At 37.5% G+C, this 27,308-nt stretch overlaps 2 protein-coding genes across 8 annotated transcripts in view; one reads left to right on the forward strand and one right to left on the reverse strand.

Moving 5' to 3' along the window:
* Window positions 1-11: 11 nt before the first annotated feature.
* Window positions 12-10,570, reverse strand: NDUFB3 (NADH:ubiquinone oxidoreductase subunit B3). 3 transcript variants are annotated; one of them, XM_043446092.1, is made up of 4 exons: window positions 10,270-10,334; window positions 4,081-4,164; window positions 3,360-3,501; window positions 12-306 (listed from the first exon to the last, which is right to left on the reverse strand). In XM_043446092.1, exons 3-4 carry the CDS (start codon window positions 3,497-3,499, stop codon window positions 150-152), a joined length of 297 nt encoding a protein of 98 aa, XP_043302027.1. In that variant the 5' UTR covers window positions 3,500-3,501; window positions 4,081-4,164; window positions 10,270-10,334; the 3' UTR covers window positions 12-149. The 3 variants fall into 3 exon arrangements, with proteins under 3 accessions (XP_043302027.1, XP_043302025.1, XP_043302026.1); XM_043446090.1 differs by lacking the exons at window positions 4,081-4,164; window positions 10,270-10,334 and adding an exon at window positions 10,361-10,570; XM_043446091.1 differs by lacking the exon at window positions 4,081-4,164 and having other exon boundaries at window positions 10,270-10,346.
* Window positions 10,571-10,647: 77 nt separating this feature from the next.
* Window positions 10,648-27,308, forward strand: part of FAM126B (family with sequence similarity 126 member B) — a 65,540-nt gene continuing 48,879 nt past the window's right edge. Inside the window, exons 1-3 of one of the 5 annotated variants that reach the window (XM_043446082.1) lie at window positions 10,676-10,724; window positions 11,547-11,580; window positions 19,959-20,027. The gene's annotated coding sequence lies outside the window, so the exon portion shown is untranslated. The other 4 variants (XM_043446083.1, XM_043446081.1, XM_043446080.1 and 1 more) reach the window with 4 other exon arrangements.

Genomic DNA, 27,308 nt, shown 5'->3' on the forward strand with positions numbered 1-27,308 from the left:
GCAGACTGGTACATGTTTTCTTATTTTATTAAATCTATTAAATCTTACTAGTATTCCTTAAGGAATAAACACACAGGTGAGTAGGCTACAGTGAAGAAATCTTTTTATAAGAAAGTTAAGACATTAAAAGATATTTCCAGGTATTATCTTCAGTGATGTTTCTTATCTTTTTTCTGGGACTCCAGGTAATATTCAGCCCCTACAGCTACCACAAATGCAGCAAATCCCCACTTGAATCCTTTTAATAATGCTCCAACAAAGGAAACATTATTTGCAAAGCCACCCATGTATCTCCAAGCTTCATTGCTAGAGGGGAAAAAAAAGGGGGGAAATTATAATCACATATGACTTATTAAGTAAAATGAATTTGATTTTCACCTTTCTAACAGACTTAAATGCTACCTTACATAAGATAATTTAAGTAGATCACAATAGGAATTGTCTGTGGTATAAGATAAGTAGCTCTATATGCTCACATTTCATATATGAAATACAAGAAAAAGCACTTGATGGTTTCATAGTTCACAGTCATAATACTCAGAATGTTACAGAATTCTCAAATGCGAGACTCACCTTGGCCTATCCATCACAGGTCAGTTGTGTAGCTTTGCCCATGCTAGTCATTATAGCGTCATGGAAAGAGGAAGTTAAGAGACTTAGGTATTAATCTTAGCCCTGCCACTTTACAAGATACACACCTTTTAGGCTCAATAAATTACTTAATCTGTCAGGGCCTGTTTCTCTACTCAGTAATTATTACTATCAACCTTATAGTGTTATTATAAAGATTAAACAGAGTAAGATATGATGTATTTCGGCACTAGATACTACTGTTACTATTCAATGGAATCACTGCTATTCCCTGTCATATAAGTCTGACTTTAGAAGATTAATTTCTTGCTCTGGCAACAGTTCTTTTGAGTATCCAGAACACAGAAAGAAACAAATCAGAGAGTTATAGTGAGAAAAAGGGTTCTATCACAGGTAAGTATAAATCATCCTACTTAATGATGAAAGACTGCATGCATGCTTTCCCCAGTTAGGAACAAAACTAGGATGTCCACAATACACCACTTTTATTCAATATTATATTAGCAATGTTAGCCAGTGCAATAACTCAAGAAAAAAAATTGAAAGAAAAGTGCGGTCTTTGTAGATGAAATCATCTTCTATGAAGTAAATTCTAAGAAATCTCTGAGAAACATCTGCTAGAACTAAAAATTCAATTTAGCAAGTTAACAAGATAAAGTCAATATATAAAAAGCAATTATATTTTTATATACCAGCAATGAACACTTGGAAACAGAAGTTTAAAAATACTATTTATAATAGCAAAAAATATGGAATAATTCAGGATAAACTTAACAAAATATGTACAAGACTGCATAAAAACTGCTAAGAAAATTAAAGGGGATCTAAATTGTCCATGGACTAGAAGATTCAATATTGTTAAGACATAAATCATCCTCAATCGAGCTAAAGATGCAAGGTGATCCCAATTAAAATCCAAGCAGGCTTTCTGCAGAAACTGAAAACCTCATTCTAAAATTTAAATATAAATACAATGAACCTAGAATAGCTAACACAATATTTTTTAAAAAATCAGACATCTCGTTTTATACTATCTGATCCGAAGATAGTGTTGTATTGACAAAAGATAGACATATTGATCAAGGTAACAAAAAGAATCCAGAAATAGTCCACACAGATATTGTCAATAGATTTTTGACAATGGTGTCAAGGTCAACTAATGGGGAAAGACAGTCTTTTAATATACAGTGCTAGAACTGGATGTTTATGTGTAAAAACTTTAACCTTCATCCTTACCTCATATGACATTAAAAATTAACTCAAAATGGATCATATACCTAAATGGAAGAAAGAATACTATAAAAGCTTCCAGAAAAAAGATTAGGAAAATCTTAGGATGCAAAAAGCACAAACTATAAAAGAAAAAAATGCTAAACTGGGGCTTCATCAATATTTAAAACTGTCTTAAAGACATCATTAAGAAAATGAAAAGATAAGTCATACTCTGGGAAAAAATCTGCAAAACTTGTATCTGATAAAGGACTTGGGGACTTCCCTGGTGGCCCAGTGGTTAAGACTCTGTGCTTTAACACAGAAGGCCTCGGTCTGATCCCTGGTTGGGGAACTAAGATTCCCACATTCTTCAGTGGGACCAAAAATAAACAAATAAAACCATTTAAAACAACATATATATACTCTTATAATTCAATAAAAGAAAAACATTCTGATAAATAAAATGGGCAAAAGATCTGAATAGACATTGCACCAAAGGAAATATACAAATGGAAAATAAGCATATGAAAAGATTCTCATGATCTTCATTCTTCATGGAAATGCAAATTAAAACCAAAGAGATGTTACTATCACATTCACTAGAATGGCTAAAATTAAAAGGCTGATAATACCAAGTATTTTTTTTTTTTTTTGCCACACCACAGGGCACGGTGGATCTTAGTTCCCCAGCCAGGGACTGAACCCAGACGCCCTACGATGGAGGCACGGAGGCAGAAGAATGGAGTCTTAGCCACTGGACTGCCAGGAAAGACCCAACACCAAGTATTAATGAGGACACTGAACAATTGAAATTCTCATACGTTGATAGTTGAGAATGCAAAACGGTACAACCATGTTGTAAAACAGTTTGGCAGTTTTTCATTTAAAAAATAAAACAAAACCAAAAAAAAAAAACCACTTTTCAAAAGATTCAGAAATCCCACTGTTAGGTATTTATCCAAGAGAAATAAAAGCATATGCTCACACAGAGTTGTACTTGAATGTTTAAAGCAACTTTACTCATAATAGCCCTAAACTGGAAACCCAGACAGAACTGGTGAACAGTAAACAAAATGACGCACATGCATACAGTGGAGCCGTACTCAGCAATAAAAAAGGAAGAACCTATGCTGTAAGTTCACAACATACCTAAGTCTCAAAGGCATTATGCTAAGTAAAAGTGGCCAGAACAAAAGGTTATAGATTGTGTAATTCCAGTTTCATGAAATTCTAGAAAAAGCAGATCCAGGGTTGCCAGGATCCAGGGGAGGACAGCACTGAATACAGAGGATCACAAGGGGGCTTTTGGGTATGCTAGAAGTGTTCTATGTCATACTGTGGTGGTGGTCATGTAACTGTACATATCTGTCAACACTCACGGAATGATACATTTAAAATAGGGTGAATTTTACTGTAAGTGATATTTTAAAAAAGCTGATCTTAAATGTAAAAAGTCATTTTCACTTTTTTTTTTTTTTTGAAAGAATATATTGAAAAGGAACATAGATACTGTTTCTCTAGGATAAATTCTATCAAAATTATTTGATTGTTCTTACCGGCCCCATGGATCCCTTAGTCCTCGTGCAGCCAGTTTCTCCTGAACAGTTTCCAATGGTGTCCCTTCTATCTTCCATTGTTTATAATCTGGAAGTTCCATTTTACTAGGACCATGTTCATGTCCATGTCCATGGGCCATGTCTACAGAAAAAATTAATTTAAGGGAGAAATACATACATTACAGATATTGAAGTACCAAGTTTACTATTTTTTTTAAGGCAAAACATTTAAAGTGAGTTTTAAAAAGAGAGCATTTGAAAACTCTTTAAGAAATTTTATTAAAGTGTCTTACTACATAACTAGCACATGTTCATGGTTTGGAAATATACATACACAAGATATAAAAAGAGCCCATCACTAATAGAGTACATTTACTATTTGGTTTTTCTTTACTTATAATAATAGCAAACATTTATCATGCTCTATGTGCCAACTGCACTATGTTAAAGCAATTTAAGTGTCGACTCTGTTACAGTCTTCCTAAAACAACTCTTTGAACTTAGATTACTATTATTATCTTCATTTTATAGATGAAGCCAAAGAGGCTCCAAGAAGCTAAGTACCTTTCTGAAGGTAACAAAAATAGTCAATGGTATGACTGGGTTTTGAAACTTAAAGCTTCATTTCAGAGCCCTCACTCCTAACTTTTAAGCAATACTGTCTACTTTTTTTTTAGTCTTTCACAGTGCATGAATATGTGTAATAAAATATTGTACATACTGTTTCATTACTTGCTTTCTTCAGACAATTCTTTAAAACTGCAGTATTACTGTGGTTAATATATATGGATCACATGAACTTTTTCTGTGAAGAGTCACACAGTAAATATTTTAGGCTTTGTTGGTCATGAGGTAAAATCAAGGATAGTATGTGGATATTTATATAACAGGAGAGAAAACAAATTTCCATAAATATCTTACTGATATAATTCAAAATATAACAGCTGAGTATAATTTTTGTAATACTAGTCTTCCGATGGAAAAAAAAATGCAATTCCCGTTCAGTGGGTAACATTTTGCTTAACTGGGGCTCAAAGTTTAGTGTTCCTTAGTATCAAATTGATTGTAAACGTTCATCTGTAAAAATTCTTCTTAGCTCACTGGCCACATAAAAACAGGCAATAGGCTGAGTTTGGCCAGCAGGCTGTAGTTTGCTGACTCCTGTAGTAGATCAACAGAGACTTTTAAAAACAATTTTTATTGAAATATAGTTGACCTATATGTGTTGAGTTTCCCCAGTGGCTCAATGGTAAAGAATCCACCTGCAATGCAGGAGATGTGGGTTCGATCCCTGGGTTGGGAGATCCCCTGGAGAAGGAAATGGCAACCCACTCCAGTCTTTTTGCCTGGGAAATCCCAAGGACAGAGGAGTCTGGCAGGTTATAGTTCATGGGGTCGCAAAGAGTCAGACATGACTCAGCGACTACACACACACACACACACACACACACACACGCACACGCACACACACACACAATGTTGTGTTAGTTTCACGTGTGCGGCAAAGTGATTCAGACATAAACATCCATAAATATAAGTATTCTTTTTTATATTCTCTTCCATTAACAGAGTCCTGAGGACCCCCTCTTAATTGATAAGTTTGCTTAAATAAAATTGCCCCCAATGGGTATATAAAATTTCAGTTTTCCAGAGTTATTTTTTTTTCTTTTTTCTTTTTTATTTTTTTCAGAGTTATTTTTAAAAATAATACAGAAATAAACTTGAGCTCAGTCCCCAGCTATATTGTTATGAATTTCAAATAACGAAGGTATAAATTAATAATGCTATACTGTAATTTGTATAAGATTAGCAGTAGCAATTCTATAATCACTGCTTTCCAGAAATAAAACCAAACCAAATAATTATTACCATTTTGTCTGCATTTATAACTATAAACAAATCCAATAAGGCAGGATTCCTACACTGCATTTCAGAAGACAGAGGTAATTATTAGATAGTGTATACTAGAGACATATTATGTGAAGCACTCATTTCATTAAATAATAGTTCCCAGAATATGGGGGACAAAATTGTACAAAGCAATTTTGACAAATCAGCCAACACTTAATATTTTTATTTATAGACATTAAATTGGTTTAAAACATTTATTTATTTAAAACATTATGTTGATGATTTCACATTTAAAGGAGAATAAAAACCAATACCCAACAAACACAAGTTAAAACTACAACATTCACAGCTTTGAATAAAACATTTAATCCACTATTTCATTACTGTTTGGTGGATTCAATAATATAAACAAATTATAGTTTCAGATTTCAGTCTGACTTTTGAGATTCAATACATTATCACAAAAGAAATACTTTTAGAAGCATTTAATTATAATGATAAAATGTTGGCATCTTCAGATTATGTTTTCAAAAAAATTTTTAAATTTATTTTTAATTGAAGGATAGGATAATTACAATATTGTGATGGTTTCCGCCACATATCGACATGAATCAGCCATAGAGATATTTATCTCCCCTCCCTTTTACATATACATATGAGCCTCCCTCCCACCTCCCACCCCATCCCACCACTCTAGGTTGTCAAAGAGCCCTGGTCTGAGTTCCCTGAGTAAAAAAAAAAGAAATTTTTAATAATGTTTCATTCCAAAAATCTTTGGATTACAAGGCAAACTCTTTTTTTGGAAATACCAATTCTAGAACATTAAACCTGCTAAAGTATCAATGTACTTTAGAAGAAAATACAAAACCAAAGGTCAATTTTTTATTAAAAAACTTGATTTTTAAAATGAAAATTGAAATATTACTATGGTATGAAGGCTATCTCAAAGCTACAATACTACTATGCTCAAAATATTAATTTGGAAGATAAATCTTTGGAAAAAAAGTAAGTATACATGAACACTCATTTCTCCTAATTTCCTCTAATAAATTCAATGTATTTTCTCTTCTGTCTAATTAAAATACTTCAGAAAGAGTCCCTTCATAGGGAATTACTAAATATTTCAACAAATTTTCAAAAAGAACAAAAAGTTGAACAATATTTTTAGGGAAGTTTCATTTACTCTTAAAAATTATTTCTACTTCAGAATAGCCATAAATCAAACAATGATATCCTAATCTTGGAATTCTACTGAAATGCAGACTTTGGTGCTGTACAGATCTGGTATTAAACCCTGAGTGCACCATTAACAGCTGTAAAATCCTGGTCAAATCATTTTAATCTTGCTGAACTTCAGTTTCTTCATACAACACGAAGTTAGAACCAACCCTTCAAGACTGTAAAAACACACTGTGATGATGTGACTTCCACTTTCACACCCAGGTGCTGAGAATGCACCCACTGTAAAAACTCTGGTGTGACCCAGGAAAGTTAAACATGTGTGCATGTTTATCTCGCACGTGTGCACGCTCAGTTGTGTCGACCCTGTGCGACCCCATGGACTGAAGCCTGCCAGGCTTCTCTGTCCATGGAATTCTCCAGGCAAGAACACCGGGGGTTGCCATTTCCTCCCCCAGGGGATCTTCCCCACCTAGAGATAGAATCTGCATGTCCTGCATTGGCAGGTAGATTTTTGTTTTATTTTGTTTTTTTAACAACTGAGCCCCATGGGAAGTCCCTTGAATATTTTATGGACTAGCAATTCCAGTCACAGGCACTGTGTTTTTATATATATAAACAGCATATGCTGTAAGGGTAAAATAAAATACATCAATTTTGAAGACAGCATGAAGAAAATGCATTTCATTAGTAGCTTTTAATACTAAGTACATCTCACAATGATAATATTTTGAATATATATACTGGGCTACATAAAATATACTCTTAAAAATAATTTTATGTTTCTTAACCAACACAACATTGTAAAGCAGCTACCCTCCAATTAAAAGCAAATATATTTTAAAAATTAATTTTGTTTCTTTATACTTTTTTAATATGGCTGTTAGAAAATTTTAAGTACATGGTTTGTAATTATATCTGCATTAGACAGCACTGCTCTAGAGAAGCTCTTGCATTTGGATAACAATTTTATATTATAAGAATCTTTCTAATCATATTATTTATGCTTGCCCCAAACTGTAAACAACTCAAATTCACAACCATGAAAGAGTATGAATGAATTTCACAAACAATGAGCAAGGGGTAAGTCAGAAAAAATATATATAAGTTTTAATGCCATTTACATAAATGAAAAAAAACCTAACAATTCATTTTTTAGGAATGCATCGTGGAAAAAATTTAAGTGAAACAAGTACATGATTATTACAAGTTAGGAGAGTGGTTACCTCCTGGTAGAGATGGCATCACAGAAACTCATTCACAGAACTTCTAAGGCAGTGTTTTTCAAAGTATTGTAATTACTGTACCCCGAAAGAGCTTTTTTAGACCTTTTTGCCCATTAATTATGTTCTCACCTTACCCCTCCACATGAAATTTTAATACCCCAGTTTATGTACTACGGCTTTTTGGAGGGCCACAAACCATTGTACTGTTAATATCTAAGGTTTTTTTTTTTTTTTTGCCTTCTTACCCCCATCCAACAAGAACCAATTTTTACTGACTTAAAGACAATCATCTCTGCTGAGAATGCATATTTTAAACTTTTGGCAATGCTTTATTTCCTAACCTGAAGGTTGGCAATAGACAGGAAAACAATGGAAACAGACTTTATTTTCTTGGGCTACAAAATCACTGCAGATGGTGACTGCAGCCATGAAATTAAAAGATGCTTGCTCCTTAGAAGAAAAGCTATGACCAACCTAGACAGCATATTAAAAAGCAGAGACATTACTTTGCCAACAAAGGTCCGTCTAGTCAAAGCTATGGTTTTTCCAGTAGTCTTGTATGGATATGAGAGTTGGACCATAAAGAAAGCTGAGCACCAAAGAACTGATGCTTCTGAACTGTGGTGTTGAAGACTCTTGAGAGTCCCTTGGACTGCAAGGAGATCCAACCAGTCCATCCTAAAGAAAATCAGTCCTGAACATTCATTGGAAGGACTGATGCTGAAGCTGAAACTCCAATACTTTGGCCCCCTGATGCAAAGAACTGACTCCTTGGAAAAGACCCTGATGCTGGGAAAGATTGAAGGCAGGAGGAAAAGGGGATGACAGAGGATGAGATGGTTGGATGGCATCACCGATTCGATGGACATGAGTTTGAGCAAGCTCCGGGAGTTGGTGACAGACAGGGAAGCCTGGTGTGCTGCAGTCCATGGGGTCACAAAGAGTTGGACACAACTGAGCGACTGAACTGAACAGGATCAATTGTTTGCTTGATTATAATTTGTTTAAATGTACTTATGTTTTATATAGCCTTCTTATATGTATTAGGCCCCTGTGTCCATGGGATTTTCCAGGCAAGAACACTGGAGTGGGTTGCCATTTCCTTCTCCATCTGCTATGTATATGTCACAATAAATATTAAAATTAGATAAAGTGACTTAAACTGTCTCAAGGATTCAGTAAGAGGTGATTAATTTCCATTTCAGAGCTGCTCAAATAAGAACAGCAAGGAAATTAGTTCAACAAGGAAAGAACATGTAATCACTAATTTTTTTCCCCCACCTCATTCTATCTATGTCTGAAGTGAACCTATAAGTTTGGTGAAGATCAACCTCTACTAAAGGGAGCCGGCTCTAGTACAGGAAGAGTGCAGGCATACTTTCCCTAAGAAGGAAATAAATGGGTAATGCCACTTACAATACACATAATTTCACAGTTTACCAAAGACTTTGAAATATATGTTTCCATTTCTCCTGTTTTAAAAAATTGTGATTACTATAGGGAAATTAGAAAATTAAACACAAACGAACTGGTTTCACCTTTAGTGTCCCTTCCAGTCCCTGCACCTCTGATAGGCAATTTAAAAAGAGAAATCACACTAAACATTAATGTGATGACTTTGTATCTCCTTTTCACTTTAACTCTGTGTCATAAACATTCATGCCAGAAAAATCTTATTTAAAAGTTACTACAGGGACTTCGCCGGTGGTCCAGTGGTTTAGAATCTGCCTTGCAATGCAGAGCAACTAAGCCTGGTGTGCCACAAGTGCTGACTGCCACACACTTATCCCAAACACTGCAATGAAAGGTCACGCATGACACAACAAAGATCCCATGTGCTGCAACTAAGGCCCGACTGCAACCAGATAAATAAATATTAAATCTTCAAAAAAAAAAAAAAACAAAACAAATAAAAGTATACTATACATCTCAGGTGGCTCAGCGGTAAACACTCCGCCTGCAATGCAGGAGATGCGTGTTGGAGCCCTGAGTCAAGAAGACCCCTTGGAGGAGGAAATGGCAACCCACTCCAGTAATCTTGCCAGGAAAAATCCCACGGATAGAGAAGCCTGGTGGGCTACAGTTCATGTGGTCGCAAAAAAGCCAGAGACAACTGAGCAACTCCCAGGTGGCTCAGCGGTAAAGAATCCGCCTGGGTCGGGAAGATCCCCTGGAGAAGGAAATGGCTACTCACTCCAGTATTCTTGTCTGGGAAATCCCATGGACAGAGAAGCCTGGTGGGCAACTGTCCATGGAGTCGCAAGAGAGCCGGACACGAGTTAGCGACTAAAGAACAACAACAAACACAGGCTCGTGAGGCAGGCATTGTAAATTTACAAACTTTCCATTCGAGGATGGTTGCGCCATCATTCGACTCAAAGGTAAACCAAAAAAACACGGTGTGGGGGATGTTGAGGGTGGCAGAGGAGGGAAAAAAGGGTCTGGACTTAACTAGAGTGATTCTCACTGCATCCTTCTACAGCCACCCCTCACTACTCCAGGACTTCATCGTTTTTCTCCTGCTAGTTCTTCGATTCTTTCCCTCTTGAGCATTCTCATCATCCTCCATTTAGTCTCTCCCTTTTGACAATCCTCAGAATAGAGTCTCATCCTTATTCCCGAGCGAGAGCTCTCCCAACAGCACCCCAATTTACCTGACAGCAATCTGACCTCTCAGGACACTCAAGATTCACCCCTCCAGCCAGAGGTAAACGGAAACGGAAGTTGTCACCTAGAGTTACTTACGGCAGGAAACCAGAGGAGAAATTAAACATTCTTGCCCTCGGTCACAGATTCCTGGGCCAGTGGAAGTGACATGAAGCAGGCTTGAAGTGGACATTTTCCCCGCATATCTGTGCATCTGTAGTTTGACCGAGGTAAGGGAAACTGTGGAGGACAGAGGGTGGGGAAGACGCGACGTCGTCCTTGCTAGGAGGCCGGAATCTTTAGACACTGCACAGTGGGAGGGCCTCAGGCATTCTGCTACCAATCAGCGGCACCGTTGTTGGAGCGTGGAATCACCCAATGAGAGGGCGGGTTGTTGCGCTGCAGTTGGCAGGCTGCTGCGGGAGGCGGTGGCGGTAAGAAGCCGGAGGCAGCGGGGTGACAGGTAGGCGGCGGCGCTGTCTTTGGGGGACGCGGAGTGCCAGATAGGAAGGATTTTCTTCTTCTCCGGCCGCAGGAGCTATAGACGGGCTCTGCCGACGGTGGTCTGGGAAGGCGTTAGCTCGAGTTTTGGTGGTTCCGGAACCACTAGGAGACAGGTAGCCGCTTGGAAGGGTCGCGAGGAGAAGCAGCCGAGACGGGTGGAGGCTGAGCCCTGCGGGGCGACGTGGGAGCCTCGGGCGTGGGGGCTGCGGTGGCGCTGGCGGAGACCGGAGAGAGGCGGGAGCAAGACGGTGTTGTGAAGGCTGGAGCAATTCCTTGTATGGAGCTCAGAGAGAGAGGAGGACGCGGCATTGCAGACACCTGAGAGAAATCCTAGGGCTTGCTTCTTCCTAGGGCCGTTTCTCAGAGTGGGAACGGGGGTAGCGGAGAAGAAAGATACATATTGGCGGGGAGATTCTTGAGACTCTTCATAGCTATACATTATGTAACCCTTGGCTGTTATTTACCCAAACAACTAGGTTGTCCCTCCTGGGAAGAGGAAAGAGGAGGTCTGCAACCTATTAATGTGTCTGAGTAGTGTTTTTTTTTTTTTTTTTTTTTTTTTTCCGTTGGTTTGACTGTTTTCTATCCCGGCAGGCTCTGTGGGCGAAGAACCATGAAGGATAGAGTAGTCACGAAGAGCTTATCCCAAATATGGACTTGGGTTGAGAGATGTGTTAGTTTGAGATGAGCGTGGCCAGGTTCACGTTTTGTAGTTCGTGAATTTATTTGTTTTAAGGGTCATGACTGACTACAATTTTTTTTTTTTTTTCAAATCTTAAAGGAAGTGGAGACGCTGAAAAAATCTATAGCAGAAGGTAAGTGCAACTTAGAAAATGACTAGAAAATTAGTTGGTAAATTTTTTTTCTTTTACTTCCTAAATATTGTGGACGTTAGAGACTGAAAATGGGATGGTGGTCTAATTTTTTTTGGGGGGGTGGGGGGGAAGGGGAAGTTATCTTTTAAGTAATTTGCTCTGTAAGTCTGGGAAACTAGGTATGAATTATTTATTTCTTAGGTTTAAAAAGTCTGTCCTTTGACTCTCTCCGATAGAGGTAAACTGTATTTACAGATATAATTCTAAGTTTCTGTCACTCATTTGAACTTTGAAATGTAGAATTAAAATGGAATTCCATTCACTGTGTGTTATGGAATGACATACTACATTAAAAACTTGATTTTTTATAGCTCACTGGAAAGCAGTTTTAAAAGAGGCATTGTACATTTCTAAAATGTAAGCTGATTGAAATGTTGCCTTTAGCTTAGACTATAAAGACTAATAGTATTTATTAGCAAGTATGTAATTTTCCTGAGCTTATTTTAATACTGCATGTCAGAAGAACTTTCCAAAATTCTTTTTTTCCTATTATTGATGATTTATATTATATATCCCTGAAACTAAATTAGAAAGTTTTTTTCTCTAAATGTCACTTGGTAAAGAGTGTTGGATCATTAAGAGTTTGTTCTGAAATCTTTAGAGTACTGAGATATTTATCAGTGTTTCAGATAAAATTTTGATACTTGGTATTTCACTCTTTTTTATCTTTTGGCAAGAATAATTCTCAGTCACAAAGAACAGGTCTGCTTCTATTTTAGGTGCAGTTCTGTAGTGTGAGTACTTATGAACAAATCTCTGCTTTCATGCAGGTTATGTGTATCTTGTGTGTATATGTATGTGTTTCTCCTTATTATGTAACCAGCCTACTAGAGATGTCTTAGAGAATGGCTGATTCTAGATGGCCAGTAGGTGTCATTGTTGAATGCAATAATGTTGAACACTGAGTAGGAAATAGGCAAGTGATTTAAGGAACACTAATCTAAATTAGAATATAATAATAATTGGCTGATTATTTATATGTGATTAGAAATTCTCTTTTCTAGTACATTTCAGTATTGAAGCTGTTTATAAGGGATTTGAAACAAAGGCCGTGAAGAAGTATAATTGTTTGCTCGAAAATGGACCTTGAAAGCCTGTTTTTCTAATCCAGCTCTTAAACTGTCTTGACAAGCAATATAGATTAGGATTGTTTGATTTTTTATTCATACAGTTTTGGCATTCTGTAGTAGTTTATTAGGTTTTAGAACGGTTAAGGTTTTTAGCTTGACTAGGTTTTATAATAGAAAAATAATGCTACATAATGAAAAACTAAAATAATAAAATATGGGCAGAAAGTCTCCAAACAAGTTATCAGCTGCACAAAATAATACTTTGTTATTGTTCTTTTAATGCAGGAACAGAGGAATTTTTGTCTTTCTTTATCTATGGCTTAGTTTTTTTGATGTTCAAAATAGCTTCTTACATTTTATCTGACTAGTAGACTGTGTGTTTTCCTCAGGATGATGAGCTGAACGTTCATGTAAAATGTAATACAATGGGTTCTGGAGGGAGCTGGCACAGAAAACTCAGGCTGCTTAGGGCTGCTGTTAGTACAGCCCCTTACCTGCTATGCTTTCTGCTGTGCTCTGGCCACTTTGTAGTTCTGCTGCTTTTGTTTGCTGTTGATACATGCTTAAAAATAGGATTGGAAAATATTTTAAAATTTTTAAAAAGCAGAGTTGGACCTAATTTCAGGAATTCTCCATGAAAGTGAGGAGTTACATATATGTCAGAATAATCTAAAGAGTTAAAAAAAGGTCCACATGCGTATCTATTATATCATCTCCACTTTGCTGAAGAATCTTAGTGGTAGGGAGAATATGAAGGAGGTAGATCTATTTTGAAGGAAAAGTAAATCCCCTAGATGATACGGTTTACGAGAATCATTGATCTCATTTTAGGCTCTCCCAATGTGGTGTGAACCAGAACAGTACTTTTAGCTTGAGACAAAGGGCTTCTAAATCTAAAATCTTCTAAAATATCAATATGTTATAGCTCAATAAATTTTTTCCATTTATTGTCATAACTCGGATGGGTTTTCTAGCCAGCAGCTAAAGTTGCCAGAAATAAAAATTGTGCTCAATGTTTTGGTTGGAATTAGTTTTTACTTGGCACTTAGCTCCTTTACATAAACCATGCTAATTTCTTTCATTATTCAAACCTGTTCTCTTAATGTCTCTGAAAGCTATCTAGTTCTAAAACTAGAATTGGGAAATAAGAATTTGAAGTTTCTTCTTTTTGGTTGTGCTGGGTTTTTGTTGCTGCACAGGCTTGCTAGTTGTGGAGATCAGGAGCTACTCTCTAATTTCAGTGCGAGGGCTTCTTATTACGGTGGCTTCTCTTGTTTTGGAGTGTGGGCTCTAGGGCTTCAGTAGTTGTGGCTCTCAGGCTGTAGCGCATAGGCTCAGTAGCTGTGGCACATGGACTTAGTTGCTCTGCGGCATGTGGGATCCTCCCAGATCAGGGATCGAACCCTTATCTCCTGCATTGGCAGGTGGATTCTTTACTGCCGAGCCACCAGGGAAGCCTGGAATTTTTCTTGATGAAAGGGTTTTTCTTGCAATATTGGTATGGTATGATGAAGATACAGACTTATCTTTTGGTAAAAAAAAAAATAATAATACATATTAAAACTTGAAATTGTGAATGTGTTCACTTTGACACAGGATATGTTTAGAAATTCATGGTTCATCCTTATAAAACCTAGATGTTCTATGTAGGTGTTTGTCTTCCATGGAGAAAGGTATGAGAAAAAATAGATGTGTAGACTTTATTTTTGGAGAAAGGAATAAAAAACTCAATTATGTAATATATTAAAAGGTGTGACTTTGTTTATAAAATTATAATTCTTTCTCAGTTTGAGATACAACTGCAAAAAATGTAGTCATAAAATAATGGTACATGGCACTTAAATTGTTAAATGGCAAAGCATGGATTCCATAATAGTTAATTTATTCTGTTGCAAAATACTGAACTTCCAAAATGGTTACAATCAAACTTACCTATCACTTTTATCTTTATGAATCCTTGGCTTTTTTTTAATTGAGGTATAATTGACATTATTCATTGACTTTTGATATTGCTTGATTCTTATTTAGCTCCTAAGATTTGTCAGTTTGTCAGTTTACCTCTTTAAATTCCTTTCTACGTATCTTTTTTTGAAAAATGGGTGGAGGGAGTTGGATGCTGAGAGAGGAGTGAAATTTATGCATTTTACATATTCTTTTGTACTGAGGCTTAATTTTATTTTTTAATTGACTTTTTAGAGTAGTTTTAGGTTCATAGCAAAATTGAGTAGAAAATACAGAGATTTCCTATACACCCTTTCACACATGCATGGCTTCCAATACACCCCAAAGAGTGGTGCATTTGTCACAGTTGATGAGCCCACATTGATATCACCCAAAGTCCATGGTTTACACTAGGGTTCAGTTTGGGTATTGTGCACTGTATGGGTTTGGACAAGTGTATACTGACATATTAAGACTTTTTAATCAGCTTGTATTCCTTTTATATTTCTTTTTAAATGAGAAAGAGTGGGGGAGGGGAAAGTATATTACTCTTTATACCTCATACTTTATAATAGCATTGTAAAACTGATAAAGTGGACATGAAGTGCTGTAAGATCTAAAGTTAATATAAATTTGCAGTCTGTCATAGTACCTATTGTTTTATTGTTAGTGGGGAGAAAAACTAAAGGGAACAATTATTTCTATTCTTCAGGGTTCTGTTGTCAGATCTCTTGTCATTTTGTACCCTGTCTGTCTCTTGTTACTCAGCATCTAAATGTGATGATTCTCAAATCTCTGTCTCTAACCAGAGTTTTTCTTGATACCTAGTTCTGTTTTGTAATCTAATTGCCTGCAAGATGGGAATGATCTGCAAATCACCTGTGTATGCGTACTCAGTCGTGTCCGACTGTTTGAGACCCCATGGACTGTAGCCCGCCAGGCTCCTCTGTCCACAGGATTCTCCAAGCAAGAATACTGGAGTGGGTTGCTATTTCCTCCTCCAGGGAATCTTCCCGACCCAGGGATCAAACCTATATCTCCTACACTGGCAGGTGGATTCTTTACCACTGTGGCACCTGAGAAACCCTGCATATCCCGTAAATACAGCATATCTAAACTTCAATTCATATTTTATCATCTATCTAATGTGCTGAAGCTGGAACCTAGTGTTAGTCTTGACACTTTATTCATATACCCCTCATCTAAGCAATGCTAGGTTCTGTTGACTCTACCTCCTTACTGTTTCTTTGATTCCGTTTATTTCTGTCAGTTTCTACAACCACTGGAAACAGTGTGAAAAGTTAGGACCTAGAGGCAGATTATCTAGATTAGAATCCCGGCTTCAGCATTTATAGCTTCAGTTTCTTTGAAAAAACAGAGTTGTACAACCCAGAAACTGCACTATTGAACATTTATTCCAGGGAGATTGAAACTTAAACTCATATAAAAACCTGTACCTGAATGTTGATAGCAATTTTATTCCTAATTTCCAAAAATTGGAAACAACCCAGATGTTTTTCAGCAGGTGAATGGTTAAACAAGTGGTGGCACATTCATAGGATACAGCAGTAAAAAGAATGAGCCATTGGTGCGCGCAGCAACTGGGATGAGTCTGAAGTGAAAGAGGCCGCTCTCGAAAGGGTGCATTCTGTGTGATCCCCTTTATGTAGTGTTCCTGAGATTCCAAAATTACAGAGATGAAGAGCAGAGTGGTGTTTGCAGGGGTTAGAGATCAGGGAAACGGGAGTGAGTGACTATAAAGGATCCTCTTGGTGACAGAATAGTTCTGTGTCTTGATTGTGGTGGTAGTTACACATGTCTACATCTTTTATAAAGTTGTATAGAACTGCACACACACACGCACAGGCAAATGAATGCTTGTAAAACTGGTAATATCTGAGTAACCTGAGTGATGGTATCTGCGGACTATACCAATGTTGGTTTCCTGGTCTTGGTATTTTACTATAGTTATGCAAGTTGTTACCATTGGGAAGAGGATACGTGGGACCTTCTGGCACATAGTTTGGGAATGTGAGTCTGTAATTGTTTTAAAAATAAAAAGTTCTTTAAAAGGGTTGTATTAAGGATTAAATGAGCAAATACATAACAAATTTCTAACTACAGTACTTGGTGCATCATAAATGTGTTATACCACTACTATGTATAAAATAACAGAGACTTACTGTTTAGCAAAGGAAACTATGTTCAGTATCTTGTAATAATGTATAATGGAAAAGAGTCTGAAAAAGAATATATATTCTGTATATACACATCTGCATATATGTAACTGAATCACTTTGCTGTATACCTGAAACTAACATAACATTATAGATCAACTATACTTAAATAAAGATAAAAGTTTTTAAAAGAAAGTCACCAAGTGACATTCTATAAAATAAATACATAATGCATGTAATAGTAGCAACAGCAGTAGCAGTAATTATAGTCTAGGCACCTAATTTCCTACTAGACCCTTTCTAATTTCTCACTAGGACCCTTCCAAAGTATTCTTATTGGTCACCTGCCTTTGTAGGTCTTTCCTCCCTCTAGTCCATGCTACATTGTAACCAGGGTTCTCTTTTAAAAAGTGCCTATTACATATTACTCACTTCATACAAAATCCTTTAATGGCTCTCTACTGTGTTTTCATACATTAATTTCTTTTTTGTTTTTAATTGTAGTAGAATGAAGTGTTGGGGTCAGCATGGCTTACAAGATACTATAATAGGTGAACTAAAGTAAAAACAGAAAAATCTGAAGCAGTTGTTCTCACCTTCAAGAAGCTATTGTTTTAAGTATTATCTTAAAGTTTGTTGCTGCTGCCTAAACTAGTACCCCAAGATTTAATAACTCAGGACTAAAAGATGTTTTTATGTTTCCTGATTCTGTAGGAAGACTAGCCTACCAGAGGATGAGAAGCCACACTGAGAAGAACTGAAGCCCTTTAATGAACAGCCAGCACCATGTGCAAACGTGCGTGTGCGAACATCTTGGACCTTCTGACTCAGTCAGCCCTCCAGGTGGATTCAGCTGCGTGAGAGAGCCAGGTGAAACCAGCAAGGGACTGTGCAGCCAGCCTGCAGATGTTCACTCTCGCATGTTTGCCCTTGGTGCTGGCTGTTCATTAAAGGGCTTCAGTGCTTCTCGGTGTGGCTTCTCATCCTCTGGTAGGCTTGTTTGGCATCCTTACAGGGCATTCTTAAGGTAGCTTTCTAAAAAGGTGAAGGTGGAATCTGTAAGGCTGCAAGGCCTCTTTGAGGATTAGGCTTTGGAACTTATATAACATCCCTTCCACCAAATTCTATTGGTCAAAGCAATTCACTAAGCTAGCCCAAATTCAAGGGAGTGGAGAAATAGAAAAGGACCTTTCTCTCCATCAATTTAGGCTGCTATAATAAAGTACCATAGACTGGGTGGTTTAAACAACAAACGTTTATTTCTTTAGTTCTTGAACTTAGGGAGTCCAAGATCAAGGTGCCAGCAAATTTAATGTCACCTGGTGACCCATTTCCTATGTCTGAGATGGCTGCATTCTCATTGTGTTTTAACATGTGAGAGAGCTCACTGGGGATCTTTCCTATAAGGGCACTAATCCCATTCATGAGATGCTACCCCATGAGCTAATCACCCCCCACCAAAGGCCCCACCTCCTAATCACATTGGGGGTTAGTATTTCAGTATATGAATTTTGGGGAGACACAAAAATTCAGTCCATAATAGTCCACAGAGAAATCAGGTTACTTTCTATTTTCTTAATGTATGGATGAAAAACAACCCCCAAAATTATACAGTCACTATAAAAATGTGAAATTTTTTGTTGATTTAACAAAAATAAAAACACAGTTACCAAAGACGTAAAATGGCAAGCCAAGAACAGGTTCAAAATCTTTATGAAGTAGAATATTGATCATAATATGAGAGAATCAGCCTTATCAAACTGTTGTGCTACAGTAGTATTTCTTGGAAATTTGAAGGAGTTAATATGTAGAAAATTCACTGGTTTTTATTTGAACAGGTTTTAAATAGCTGATTTAACATTTTCTATTAAAATGTTTATTTTTCTTAACCTCTTATTTTCATATAATTTGGTTTTGGCCAGTCACAATAAGTCACATTACTTTTCTAGAATATAACTCCTAAATGTTGGCAAGAAATTATAGTACTATATTATGCAATCTTTTCAGTGTACTAAACTATTATAAACACCCCTCCATCTGAGCTATAATGGTGGTATGCTTTCAGAGTAGATTCTTTAGTCAGTTTTGCTTCCTATGCTACCCCCCAACTTCCCCCCCCCCCCCCCCCGTTTCAGTGGAGATGAACACTTTATTAGCATTGAAGCATAACTGAGATGGCTTGTTGATATCTTAGACCATAGATTTGTTGCTGGAGTCTCTTTCTTACCTTACCAGTTAGGAATTGTTTGGGCTGCTAGAAAGATAAGAAATAACCATTGCTTAAATAAGATAGTAGTTAATTTCTTTGTCTTGTAAAAACAAATTCAAAAATAACAATATAAGACTTATACAGCAGCGCCATAGGCTTGTCAAGGACCAGTCACATTCTGTTTTTCCTTTGCCATCTTTAGCATGTGGCTTCTATTTTCATGATCACAGAATGGTTGCTGTATATCCAGTTGTCATATCCATGATCTAGACAGAAGAAAGGAGGAAGAAGAGATAAAAGGGGCATACCTTTCATCTTTTAAGAAACCTTTCTAGGGATTTCCCTGGTAGGCCAGTAGTTAGGACTCAGTGCTTTCCCTGCCATGGACCTGAGTTAAATCCCTGATTGGAGAACTAAGATCCTGCAAATCATGTCGCGTGGCCAAGGCAGGGAAAAGGAAGGAGAGAAACCTTTCTATAACTCTGATCTTGATGACCAAAACTTAGTCACTTGGCCATACTTAGCTGTAAATAAGATTCAGAAATGGCTTTAGCTGACAGTGTAGACTAGATTATTGCAGATGGAGTGTGGATCTATATCAGATGGGAACTAGTAATCTTTGCCATACTTGCCTCCCTGTCTCCTCTCCTGAAGGGCTTCCCAGGTGGCTCTGATGGTAAAGTATCTACTTGCAATGCAGGAGACCTGGGTTTGAACCCTGAGTCGGGAAGATCCCTTGGAGAAGGGAATGGCAGCCCATTCCAGTTTTCTTACTGGAGAATCCCATGGACAAAGGAGCCTGGCGGGCTACAGTCCATGGGATCACAAAGAGTCAGACATGACTGAGCGACTAACACTTTGACTTTTCACTTTCACTCCTCTCCTGAGTCTGCTGCTAACTGACCGCTTGTTGCTGTTCAGCCCTTCATTCAGTCGTCATGAACGAAGTGCTGACTGTGTGCTGAGCCCTGTCGGGAACTGCGAATACAGGTACATCTAAGACATACTCCCGGTCTGGAGAAGTTACAAATCTTCTAGCTTTCCTGCCCCGACCCCAACCCCAAGCAATCACAGATCTCTCCTTAGGGTGTTACTGATACCCTGTTCTAGTCTTTGACTTGCCTTTTCACTCTCTTAGTCTGCCTTTTAATGACAGGTGTGATGCAGTCAAATTTATTGTTGCTGTGGTAGTGGTTAGTGCCTTTTTGTTTGCTTAAAAAATATTTGCCTGCTGTGTGGATGGAATTGAAATTTGAGGGAGAATGGATACACATATATGTATGGTTGGGTCCCTTTGCTGTTCACCTTCAACTATCACAACATTGTAAAAAAAGAAAAAAATGCCTGTTTCAAAGACACAAAGATATTTTGCTATGGTTTTTTTTTTTTGTTTGTTTGTTTACTTTCATTTTTAGATTTACATTCTATTTGGAATTTATTTTTGTGAGTTGTGTAAGGTTAGAGATCATGATACAATATTTTCTATAGGGATATCCAGTTGACCCTGCATCTTTTATTTAAAAGAGTCTTTTCCCAAATGCACTACAATTTGCCTTTGTGATAAATCAGACAATCCTACTTGTATGTGACTTTCTAGGCTTTACTTTTTCATTGGTAAGTTTTAGTTACTGTACTTGTACAGTTAATTACTGTGGCTTTATAATAGGTTTTAACATTTTGGAGTATAGTCCTCCAGTTTTTGTTGTTTTTAAAGGTTGCCTTGGTTATTCTTGGCTCCTTGTATTTCCATAGGGATTTCAGAATCAGCTTGTCAGTCTGTCTTTTAAAGGAGAGCAGTGGGATTTTGATTAAGATTGCTTCAAAACTAGAAATCAGTTAGGGGAGAATTGACATTTTTACTCTGAGCTGCCAGGCTGTGAATGTGATATGGCCTTCAGTTTATCTCTCAAAAATGTTTTCTTGTTTTCAGTATAGTGGTCTTGCATATCTTCTGTTAGATTTTTTTCTCTCTCTTTTTTAGTGCTATTGGAAGTTGCATTTTTATTTGTTTAGTTTCTTTTTTTTCTTTTTAAGTTTTTTGGCCATGTTGTACGGTGTATGGGATCTTTGTTTCCCAACCAGGGTTCAAACCTGTGTCCCCTGCATTTAGAGCATGGAGTCTTAACCACTGGACCAACAAAGAAGTCCCTGATTTTGGCTTTAATATCTTCTTTGACCCATAGATGTTTAGAAGTATAATTTAAAATTTCCAGGTAGCTGAGGTTTCTTTAGGTTTTTATTTATCCAGTTCAGGTCAGTCGCTCAGTCGTGTCCGACTCTTTGCAACCCCATGGACTGCAGCACACCAGGCTTCCCTGTCCGTCACCAGCTCCCAGAGCTTACTCAAAACTCATGTCCATTGAGCTGGTGATGCCATCCAACCATCTCATCCTCTGTTGTCCCCTTCTCCTCCCGCCTTCAATCTTGCCCAGCATCAGGATCTTTTCAAATGAGTCAGGTGCATCAAGTGGCCAAAGTATTTGAGTTTCAGCTTCAGCATCAGTCCTTCCAATAAATATTTAGGACTGATTTCCTTTAGAATGGACTGGATTGATCTTGCAGTCCAAGGGACTCTCAAGAGCCTTCTCCAACACCACAGTTCAAAAGCATCAATTCTTCAGTGTTTGGTCCAACTCTTATGGTCCAACTCTCACATCCATACTTGACTACTGGAAAAACCATAATTTTACTAGATGGACCTTTGTTGGCAAAGTAATGTCTCTGCTTTTTAATATGCTGTCTAGGTTGGTCATAGCTTTTCTTCCAAGGATCAAGCATCTTTTAATTTCATGACTGCAGACACCATCTGCAGTGATTTTGGAGCCCAAAAAAATAAAGTCTCTCACTGTTTCCATTGTTTCCCCATCTATTTTCTATGAAGTGATGGAACTGGATGCCATGATCTTTGTTTTCTGAATGTTGAGTTTTAAGCCAACTTTTTTGCTCTCTTTGACTTTCATCAAGAGGTTAGCCCCTTATGCAGAGTGAAGTAGGCCAGAAAGATAAAGAACATTACAGCATACTAACACATATATATGGAATTTAGAAAGATGGTAACGATAACCCTATATGCAAAACAGAAAAAGAGACACAGAAATACAGAACAGACTTTTGAACTCTGTGGGAGAATGTGAGGGTGGGATGTTTCAAAAGAACAGCATGTATACTATCTATGGTGAAACAGATCACCAGCCCAGGTGGGATGCATGAGACAAGTGCTCGGGCCTGGTGCACTGGGAAGACCCAGAGGAGTCGGGTGAAGAGGGAGGTGGGAGGGGGGATCGGGATGGGGAATAAGTGTAAATCTATGGCTGATTCATATCAATGTATGACAAAACCCACTGAAATGTTGTGAAGTAATTAGCCTCCAACTAATAAAAAAATTTAAAAAAAAAAAGGTTCTTTAGTTCTTCTTTGATTTCTGCCATAAGGGTGGTGTCATCTGCATCATCATCATCATTTAGTTGCTAAGTCGTGCCCAATTCTTGCGACCCCGTGGACTATGGCCTGCCAGGATCCTCTGTCCATGGAAGTCTCCAGGCAAGAATATTGGAGTGGGTTGCCATTTCCTTCTCCAGGGGATATTCCCGACTCAGGAATTGAACCCAGGTCTCCTGCATTGCAGGCAGATTCTTTACCAACTAAGCTACAGTATTTCTCGCAGCAGTCTTGATTCCAGCTTGTGCTTCATCCAGCCCAGCATTTCGCATGATGTACTCCGCATATAAGTTAAATAAGCAGGGTGACAGTATACAGCCTTGACGTACTCCTTTCCCAATTTGGAACCAGTCTGTTGTTCCATATCCCGTCCTAACTGTTGCTTCTTGACCTGCAGACAGATTTCTCAAGAGGCAGGTTAGGTGGTTTGGTATTCCCATCTCTTTCAGAATTTTCCACAGTTTATTGTGATCCACACAGTCAAAGGCTTTGGCATGGTCAATAAAGCGGAAATAGATGTTTTTCTGGAACTCTCTTGCTTTTTCGATGATCCAGCGGATGTTGGCAATTTGATCTCTGGTTCAAATTGATCTCTGCCTTTCCTAAATCCAGCTTGAACATCTGGAAGTTGATGATTTGTGTACTGTTGAAGCCTGGCTTGGAGAATTTTGAGCATCTTTACTAGCGTGTGAGATGAGTGCAATTGTGTGGTCGTTTGAACATTCTTTGGCATTGCCTTTCTCTGGGATTGGAATGAAAACTGACTTTTTCCAGTCCTGTGGCCACTGCTGAGTTTTCCAGATTTGCTGGCATATTGAGTGCAGCACTCTCACAGCATCATCTTTTAGGATTTGAAATAGCTCAACTGGAATTCCATCACCTCCACTAGCTTTGTTTGTAGTGAAGCTTCCTAAGGCCCACTTGACTTTCATTCCAGGATGTCTGGTTCTAGGTGAGTGATCACACCACCGTGGTTAACTGGGTCATGAAGATCTTTTTTATATAGTTCTTCTGTGTATCCTTACCACCTCTTCTTAATATCTTCTGCTTCTGTTAGGTCCATACCATTTCTGTCCTTTATTGAGCCCATTTTTGCATGAAATGTTTCCTTGGTATCTCCAGCGGATCTTCCCAACCCAGGGATCAAACCCAGGTCTCCCGCATTGCAGGCAGATTCTTTACCAGCTGAGCCACAAGGGAAGCCCTTTTATTTATTATTGTTATTTTATTTGTTACTAGTTATTGTTAATTATGGGCTTCCCTCGTGGCTCAGTTGGTAAAGAATTCGCTTGCAATGAGGAGACCTGGGTTCAGTCCCTGGGTTGGGAAGATCCCCTGGAGAGAGGAATGGCTACCCATTCCAGTATTCTAGCCTGAAGAATTCTGGGACAGAGGAGCCTGACAGCCTACAGTCTGTGGGGTCACAAAGAGTCAGACATGATTGAGTGATTATTGTTATTATTTGTTTATTTTTGTAGTTAAAGAACATACTCTGAATGACTCAGTTTTCTTATTGTTTGCCCTGTTGGGTTTTCTTGTTTGGTTTTGTTTTCCTCAACTGAGAGCCTAGTATCTGTATCCTTAACTTTGAAAGTCTGTCAGAGACCTATCTCTACAGAGCTTCCCAGCATAGCTCTCAAGTCTGCCTGCCTGCACTGCTTCAAAATCTGGCAATTGTCTCGGTGGTTCCAAATTCCCAAAGTTCAAAAAGACAGTCTCCTTAACATCAAATGTCTCTTCCCAAAGTGTTACCAATTTCTTGTATATCTTTCCAGAGACATTCTGTCAGTCCTTTTCAAGTTTTTTCCCCATGGCAAAACTTCTCATGAAATAAAAAATTTCATGGGATAGCCCAGTGTGTAAGAGATGAAAAGTCAGCTGCCAATCTTGGAGTAGGAGGTTTCCCGATGCACCTTCAGTTTGAAAAACTTTGGAGAATTTAGTATATGTGCTGCCGAAGCGAGTACAACTTTGGAGAATTTAAAGTGATAACGTCATTTAACTCCAAGAGAATTTTATTGCAGTATTCCTTGTATTAAAAAAGTATTTTGTGATGAACTATTTCAAAATGTTAATTTACTCTTGATGTTTTGGATTCTGAAGTTGTGATGAATTTTGAATCAAAGAAGTAGAGTATAATGTGGTCAGCAACTGCATGACAGTAGTTATGACTTTATGAGAAAAGTATACATTTTTTAAAGTATACTTTAAGCAGTTTGAAAATAATTTTTAATGTTTTTGAACTTCAAGTAGTAGCATTTTCTGTGTTCTTTCTCAAAATGATAAACTTTTCAGTCTGTGAAATTCATGCAAAATTGTAATGTGGCTATTTATATTCATTATTTAAGTTCTATTTTATGCTGCACATTAAAATTTTATTGATTGTTACGTCTGTGTGTGTGTGTGAGATCACTGTAATGTTTCAAAAATTGGATTTATAGGCTTTTTGACTAGGAAGTAACTTATTTTTGTAGATTATTCAGGTTAACCTCCAGAAATTTTAAATAGCTTACTCGAAGTCTTTATAGATATTTAATGGTAAATTTGAAATAAAACTCAGACTTTTCTCCAAATCTGATGTTTTAAAAATAAGTTTGAATAGTGTTGGAAGTTTTGGCCACAGCAATCAGAGCAGAAAAAGAAGTAAAAGGAATCCAGATAGGAAAAGAAGAAGTGAAACTCTCACTGTTTGCAGATGACATGATCCTCTATATAGAAAACCCTAAAGACTCTACCAGAAAATTACTAGAACTAATCAATGAATATAGTAAAGTTGCAGGATATAAAATTAACACACAGAAATCCCTTGCATTCCTATATACTAACAATGAAAAAACAGAAAGAGAAATTAGGAAACAATACCATTCACCATTGCAACAAAAAGAATAAAATACTTAGGAGTATATCTACCTAAAGAAACAAAAGACCTATACATAGAAAACTATAAAACACTGATGAAAGAAATCAAAGAGGACACAAACAGATGGAGAAACATACCGTGTTCATGGATTGGAAGAATCAATATTGTCAAAATGGCTATTCTACCCAAAGCAATCTATAGATTCAATGCAATCCCTATCAAGCTACCAACGGTATTTTTCACAGAACTAGAACAAATAATTTCACAATTTGTATGGAAATACAAAAACCTCGAATAGCCAAAGTAATCTTGAGAAAGAAGAATGGAACTGGAGGAATCAACCTGCCTGACTTCAGGCTCTACTACAAAGCCACAGTCATCAAGACAGTATGGTACTGGCACAAAGACAGAAATATAGATCAATGGAACAGAAAAGAAAGCCCAGAGATAAATCCACGAACCTATGGACACCTTATCTTTGACAAAGGAGGCAAAGATATACAATGGAAAAAAGACAACCTCTTTAACAAGTGGTGCTGGGAAAACTGGTCAACCACTTGTAAAAGAATGAAACTAGAACACTTTCTAACACCATACACAAAAATAAACTCAAAATGGATTAAAGATCTAAATGTAAGACAGAAACTATAAAACTCCTAGAGGAGAACATAGGCAAAACACTCTCCGACATGAATCACAGCAGGATCCTCTATGACCCACCTCCCAGAATATTGGAAATAAAAGCAAAACTAAACAAATGGGATCTAATGAAACTTAAAAGCTTTTGCACTACAAAAGGAAGAAACTAAGAGTATAGGTGAAAAGACAGCCCTCAGATTGGGAGAAAATAATAGCAAATGAAGAAACAGACAAAGGATTAATCTCAAAAATATACAAGCAACTCCTGCAGCTCAATTCCAGAAAATAAATGACCCAATCAAAAAATGGGCCAAAGAACTAAACAGACATTTCTCCAAAGAAGACATACAGATGGCTAACAAAACACATGAAAAGATGCTCAACATCACTCATTATCAGAGAAATGCAAATCAAAACCACAATGAGGTACCATTACACGCCAGTCAGAATGGCTGCTATCCAAAAGTCTACAAGCAATAAATGCTGGAGAGGGTGTGCAGAAAAGGGAACCCTCTTACACTGTTGGTTGGAATGCAAACTAGTACAGCCGCTATGGAAAACAGTGTGGGTTCCTTAAAAAACTGGAAATAGAACTGCCATATGAACCCAGCAATCCCACTTTCGGGCCATACACACTGAGGAAACAGAATCGGAAAGAGACACGTGCACCCCAATGTTCATCGCAGCACTGTTTATAATAGCCAGGACATGGAGCAACCTAGATGCCCATCAGCAGATGAATGGATAAGGAAGCTGTGGTACATATACACCATGGAATATTACTCAGCCATTAAAAAGAATTCATTTGAATCAGTTCTAATGAGATGGATGAAACTGGAACCCATTATACAGAGTGAAGTAAGCCAGAAAGATAAAGACCAATACAGCATACTAACACATATATATGGGATTTAGAAAGATGGTAATGATAACCCTATATGCAAAACAGAAAAAGAGACACAGATGTACAGAACAGACTTTTGAACTCTGTGGGAGAATATGAGGGTGGGCTATTTCAAAAGAACAGCATGTATACTATCTATGGTGAAACAGATCACCAGCCAGGTGGGATGCATGAGACAAGTGCTCGGGCCTGGTGCACTGGGAAGACCCAGAGGAATCGGGTGGAGAGGGAGGTGGGAGGGGGGATCGGGATTGGGAATACATGTAAATCCATGGCTGATTCATATCAATGTATGGCAAAACCCACTGGGAAAAAAAAATAATAATAATAAAAAATAAATAAAAAAAATAAATAAAAAAAAAAGCACAGACAATACTTTGCCAGCAGAGAGCCATATAGTTAAGGCTATGGTTTTTCTAGTAGTCATGTA

Source organism: Cervus canadensis, chromosome 24, assembly GCF_019320065.1.
Source record: "Cervus canadensis isolate Bull #8, Minnesota chromosome 24, ASM1932006v1, whole genome shotgun sequence".
In the NCBI taxonomy this organism is placed as follows: domain Eukaryota; kingdom Metazoa; phylum Chordata; class Mammalia; order Artiodactyla; family Cervidae; genus Cervus; species Cervus canadensis.

Bases quoted from the DNA above. Each gene is read 5' to 3' on its own strand.
- NDUFB3 (XM_043446090.1), bottom strand. From the start codon at position 10,475: ATGCACAGATATGCGGGGAAAATGTCCACTTCAAGCCTGCTTCATGTC. The intron at 3,502-10,360 runs GTAAGTAACTCT...TTTTTTCTGTAG, and splicing joins TTCTCCTCTGGTTTCCTGCC to ACATGGCCCATGGACATGGA. The intron at 307-3,359 runs GTAAGAACAATC...TTTCCCCTCTAG, and splicing joins CTAAGGGATCCATGGGGCCG to CAATGAAGCTTGGAGATACA.